The 6,130-nt window shown below is 51.5% G+C and overlaps 1 protein-coding gene across 1 annotated transcript in view; it reads right to left on the bottom strand.

The window, feature by feature from the left end:
• Window positions 1–9: 9 nt before the first annotated feature.
• LRRC6 (leucine rich repeat containing 6) overlaps window positions 10–6,130 on the bottom strand; it is a 39,369-nt gene continuing 33,248 nt past the window's right edge. The window contains exon 12 of the mRNA XM_015561580.1: window positions 10–858. Within this exon, the coding sequence (XP_015417066.1) occupies window positions 681–858 (178 nt within the window). The 3' untranslated portion in view covers window positions 10–680. The remainder of the gene's footprint in view (window positions 859–6,130) is intronic.

The following is a 6,130-nucleotide window of genomic DNA, read 5'->3' as shown; positions in this document are numbered from 1 at the left end:
GGGGGGGGGGGGGGGAGTTGACACAGCAGATGCTTAGGTTGCTGTAACACAATAATATATGGGTGGTGCCTGAACAACAGAAATGGTTTTTCACGGTTCTGGAGGCTGGACGTCTGAGTTCAAGGTGCGGCTGGTGCGGTTCCTGGGAAGTCCTTCCTGGCGTGCAGACGGCTGTCTTCTCAGTGTCCTCACGAGGTGGAGAGAGAGAAGAGTGGGGAGAGAGAAAGCGAGCTGGGGTTCCTCTTTTCTAAGGACACTAATCCCACCAGGGGGCCCATCCTCATGACCTCATCTGACCTAACCACCTCCAAACACCACCTCAGTGGGATTAGGGCTTCAACATGGGGACTGGGGGGTGGGGAGCACATTCGGTCCATAACACCATGTGTTTTGGTTGTTTAAGGAATATTTGCATTAGGTTAGCTCTATGATTTACTGAACATTCATTTTCACTAGCAAACACTTTATTCTAGACAAATAGTGGGTTATAGCACATTTAAGGTACACTTCTCATTTTAAAGTGGTTTAAGAATATTACTGCAGCAAGTGGGAGCTCCGACACTGGGGTGGTGATGTTGGTAAATAGCTCTGTATGTGTCCCACAAGCGAGATGCATACACTCTCTGCGCTGAGCAAAGCTGGGTCCTGGGAGGGGGCCCCAGTCGCTGCAGCCTGACGTGTCAGATCAGCGGGGGCACTTCCGGGTCATCTTCAAAGCCTGGATCTTCCTCATGTGGCATGACTTTGGGTTCGGGTCGGACTCTTCTGGGTGCGGGCGTTTTCTCTCCAACTATGTTAGCCACGTCGGGGAACGAGTGCTTGCTGGGATCCACCTCGAGTTTCTCAGTTTGTCTGCTCCTAGAACAACAACAAAAAGGTCAAGGGAAATTGGAACATCATTTAAAATTCAATCACAAATGGATTCAACTCGCACGTTCATTTCTGCAGCAAACGTGGTAGGTACTACCCCTGCAGCATAGCAACGCCGATAAGAGGCTGTGCCTGGTTTCCCGTGGCTCGGGGCCGTGTAGAAGCAAGAGCTTGACCTTGGAGTAATGGGGTGTGAACAAGTGCTACCGGGCTGTGCGAAGGCCCAGGCAGCTGCGGAGTGGTCAGCTGGTCCGAGGTCTGCTTACCTAAGTCAAAGCCGGCTTCCCACAGCCGGGATCACAGTGATCACTCCAGGCGGGTCTTACTCCTGAGTGTCGCTACTAAGGCCCATGGACCTGCTGGGTCAGACAACCCAACCCGCAGTGGTTCGGCAGGAGTGTTTACACTACAAGTGCACGTGCTTAGCCGAGCTCCGCCCACCACGTTCCTCACCCAGGAGAACCTGCTCCTCCTGCCCACACCCAGAGCTCCCAGCAGCAGCTGTAGTGAAACACAGGACAGCAGCCCCGCTGGCCAGGGATTCCCATTGTAAGAGTCGGTGAAACTCTAGATCAGGGGTGGGAAACATCTGGCCCGCGGGCCGTATCATCCCCGTAAAATCATTTGGCCTGGCCCGGCCAAGGCATCAGGGGTGAGTTGATTAAATGTTTGACCAAATACAGCAGGCCAATTTTTAAGCTGATCATTTTGTATGGTGCACAAATGATGTTATAAACATCCAAATGGCCATTGGCAGAAAAAAGGTTCCCCACCCCTGGTCTAGATAATACAGGGCTGCTTTTCTGGCCATTTCGATTCCATAAGCCTGGAGTTGGGCCCAGTGAGCAGTATTTATATAAAGTTCCCCTGGTGATTTTACCGATCGGTCAAATTATTTTGGAATCACTGCACCATTCATCTAGTCCAGTGGTCGGCAAACTCATTAGTCAACAGAGCTAAATATCAACAGTAAAACGACTGAAATTTCTTTTGAGAGCCAAATTTTTTAAACTTAAACTATATAGGTAGGTACATTGTTATTAACTTAATTAGGGTCCTCCTAAGGCTTAGGAAGACCCACACTCAAGGGGCCAAGAGCCGCATGTAGCTCGCGAGCCACAGTTTGCTGACCACGGGTCTAGTCAGTTATTCCATAGATATATGCTAAGTGTCTACTACATTCTAGACGCCAGCCATCCAGTGGTCCGTGCAGACAGGTCCCCTGGTAACTACATCCAACAGTGTAGTAAGACCTTGACTGTACACTACAAACTATGCAGGAAGTTATTGTTTTCAGGGACCCACATTAAAGTCATTATTAGCCCTGACTGATGTGGCTCAGTAGGTTGAGCATCATCCATGCACTGAAAGGTTTCCAGTTTGATGCTCGATCAGGGTCCATGTCTGGGTTATTGGCTTGATCCCCAATAGGGGGCATGCAGGAGGCAGCCAATTGATGTTTTGCTCTCACATCTATGTTTCTGTCTTTCTCTCTCTCTCCCTCTCTCAAAGAAAAAAATATTTAAAATCATTATTAAATAGTGTTCTACTTTTTAATTACTAGATTCTTATTGAAAAGGCTATGATACCAGTGGCTTAATTAAGTAAACACCCAAATCATCTATTATAATTGCGTTGTCCTTGACTTTGTGGAAAAGCAGCCTCTCTCGCTGCCAGCGTGTCTCCTGGGCCACAACTTCCGGTCTCAGTAGTAGAGAGTGAGCTCAGCCTGGACGGGTTATCTGCCGCTCTCCCACCTCGGAGGCCGAGGGCTGACTGGCAGGCAGGACTTTAATTACTCCTGACGCTCTGGGTAAGGGACAGCGAGCAGCCAGGCCTGGGGCGCGAGGGCCGCACTCATCCCCACAGAAAGAGGCGGCAGCTCCTCTCCCTGCTGCTTCCTCCTCAGAGCCCGGGGCCTGACGCCTAGGTGCTCAGCGTGGTCTCACCCACCACCTGGCTGCCAGAAGCAGAACCGCTAAGCCTAGTAAGAAAAACTGGAAGACAAAATTGATATACTTATTACCAAAAAAGGAAGCAAAAAAAAAAGTATTACTAGGCATAAAACCATCAAAGCTTGATTCCGTCTATTAAAGAGCATAAGAATAGCGATATTGGCCCAAAGTCTCCCATTTCCAGCTGAAATTTTTCTAGAGGTCCTGAAGAACCTGACAGTAAGGACCTACCAGAGATCAGAACTTAGTGGATACAGGAGCCCAGAGGGAAGCAGATCCTGAAGCCATTTTTGCCCCGAGGGCATCTGCTGGGCCCCAGAGGCTGTGCTTGGTCACGCTGACCCCATGGAGTCCGGGGACAGAGGCCAAGGTCCTGAGTGGGCCAGGAGGGCAGTCTTACAGGGCGAGGGTGGGGTCTCGAAGGGCTCCTCTCCTGTCGGAGGGAATAGGAAGTGAGCCCACCCCCGGGGCTGAGAGGAGGCTGGCCCAGCGGGACTGAGGAGAGCTGAATTGTCACCACAGGCTGGCATTTCCGTAAGATCTGGTGGTTTCCATGGCAGCGGGCGGTTAAAAACCCCCAACCTTGAATTTAGAGTCAAGTGGTTCCCCGCTGGCAGGGCCTTCGGGTCTGCCCCAGAGCGCCTGCCAGTTACCTTCCTGGCCGAGTTACCTTCGGGCCGGGCCAGGGCCCAGGGCAATGTGGGTAATGAAGTTTGTCAGTGGCTCAGGAGCACCACGCACCAGGTATGGTCGCGAGGTGATCAATTCTTACTAATCAAGACGAAAATAGCATCAGAGATGCTACTGGGAAAAATGGCGCAAAGACCGCTCCAGTCACCGAGTGGGATCACAGGGATGCCGGGTTTCCTGGGTGTGAAATTGGCTCCAAACTGCTTCTGCAACTGGGCTTCCCGTCGCGACCCGATCCCTCCCAAATGAGGTTCCGATCATTACATGTTGATGCCATGTTGATGCTGTTGGGGGTTAATTATGACCGTGAGTACCCATGACAGTCACGGTACCCATGAGTCTCTGTCGGCTACACGGGTATCTGAAATGGAGATCACAGCTGGGACACACGAGTGGGTCTCCAAGGCGAGCAAAGCTCCGCATTCTCCAGGAGGAACTGAATGCCATACCCGTTCAAACCAACCTGTGTTAGAAACCCCTGCGAACCGCCGACAGCGGTCTCTGAATGCACGCGCGCCTATCTGCTTGTATGATGCAAGAGATCAAGACAGCCCCTGCTCAGGTGTTTATATGGTGATAATTCCAGCATAGATATTGGTGTCCCCAAGATAGTGTGCAGGGTTCAAAACAGACTCTGCCATCTGGACGGCAGGAGCCTGGAATCATGGCAAGTAGAAGGAAAGTTGAAAGAATTGGGGTGCTCATTCTGAGGAGGAATTGGGAAATAATGAGAGCTTTGTCCGAAATACTGTAAGGGGCATCCCTGCCTGGAGGGCAGAGCCGGAGTCTTCAGTGAGGGATCAGAGAGGCTTGCCAACACCAGCAAATACTCAAAAAGGGGTGGACATTCTCTCGAGAGGGTGAAGGTCCCGGTGGGACGAAGCTTAAGCGAAGGCTAGATGATGACCTCTCACAGGAGGAGACACGACAGGGCCTCTGGCCCCGGCAGCCTGAGAGGTCGGGCTCCATGGGGTGACATGTGGGCCATCCGGGCAGGCAGTGTGCGCAGCACCAGCAGCAGGCTCCGCAGCGTCCCAGCACCGCATGGCGACACGACCTCCCTCTCCCTCACGCTCCCCATCTGTGAACTGAGGACACAGCTCGTGCGGGTTCACGTGTTGGCACAGAGCAAGGGCTCAGGAAACGCCCGCAGTGTCGCGCGGCCTGAGAGAGGGAAGAGAATGAGATGATGAAGCCACAGACAGCCCAGCCCAGGAGGCGGTACCTTTCGCCTGTGTGCTCCCTGCTGCTGTCCGAGGTACTCCGCACAGACACGGGCGTTCGCGGGCCCCCTGTGATCACTTCTCCCACCTGGAAGGAAAATACAGCACACGCTAAGCGGTGTGTTATGCTCTGTCATGTCTTTTAACATATGACACATGAATATGGATATATCTTAAGATGCTAAAGTGCTTTAATTTTCACTACACAGTCCATGGCAGAGTCTCACTTTACACTCTGTATGTGGCCTGGAAGGTATAAAACAGAATAGAGCCATTCACAATAGTCTTGTAAGGCCACAGCTATGTTTCAAAGGACATGCCGGGGATGCGGCGAGTGAGTTCGTTTACTAATGAGTTTCCTGAGCGCCAGCAGCAGGCGGGACCCTTGGGGAGTGCTGGGGACCCAGATGGGACTGACACACCGCCCTGAGGAGCGCCCTGCGAACATGCTGCCGCGGAAAGCGCTCTAAGCCAGGACCGAGAGTCCCCATCCTCCCAGCTCATTGGGCTCCGGTCTCTTCCTCTGAGAAATGAAGGAATTAGATGTGATCTCCAAGGTCCCTTTCTGGTCTGAAAAATTCTGTGATGTTACCGCTTCTTTTTCGCTAAATGACCTCAGTGCTGCGCACGGGAGGTCTCCACAACTAAAACTGATCGATCCGATCCAACAAACATCTGGGACAGCTGTTCAGACCCAGGACCCTCCCTCAGGAAGCTCGCCGGGGGAGGGGCGGGGAGGCCATGCGGGTGCGTGTCAGGCAGTTTACACATTTCACTTACTTAACCCCCCAACTCCTTGTGTCCCCATGAGACAGGGATTGCGTGTAGCGGAGAGAAGGAATTTGAAAACTGGCCTCCTGTTGCCTTGGTCCCCTGGCCAACGTGGGGGCTTCGCCCTTTCTTTTCAAGGGAGAGAGAGATCCGAGTGTCCATGGCTCTCTCCACCCTCATCAGCAGCTTCTCTGTGGCGGGGGAATGCTTCATTCACTGGGCACATCTCCCTGGTGGGCAGGTCACTTCTCTGACAGGTGAGGGACACATTTTAATTACATGAATGAGGCCAAGGTTAGTGAAAATTTATTGCAGCATTACTTCCAATAGCCAAGATCTGGAAGCAGCCCAAGTGCCCATCAGTAGGTGAGTGGATAAAAAAGCTGTGGTACATTTACACAGCGGAATACTATGCAGCTAAAAAAAAAAAGGATCTCTTACCCCTTGTGGCAGCATGAATGGACCTGAGAGTATTATGCTAAGCGAAATAAGTCAGACAGAGAAAGACAAGTACCATATAATTTCATTTATATGTGAAATCTAAAGGACAAAATAAATGAAAAAACAAAATATAAACACACTCATAGATACGGGAAACAGACTGATAGTGAAGGAGAAAAT

The sequence above is a fragment of the Myotis davidii genome, unplaced genomic scaffold, assembly GCF_000327345.1.
Source record: "Myotis davidii unplaced genomic scaffold, ASM32734v1 scaffold30, whole genome shotgun sequence".
In the NCBI taxonomy this organism is placed as follows: domain Eukaryota; kingdom Metazoa; phylum Chordata; class Mammalia; order Chiroptera; family Vespertilionidae; genus Myotis; species Myotis davidii.
This window is presented reverse-complemented; position numbering and strand designations above follow the sequence as displayed.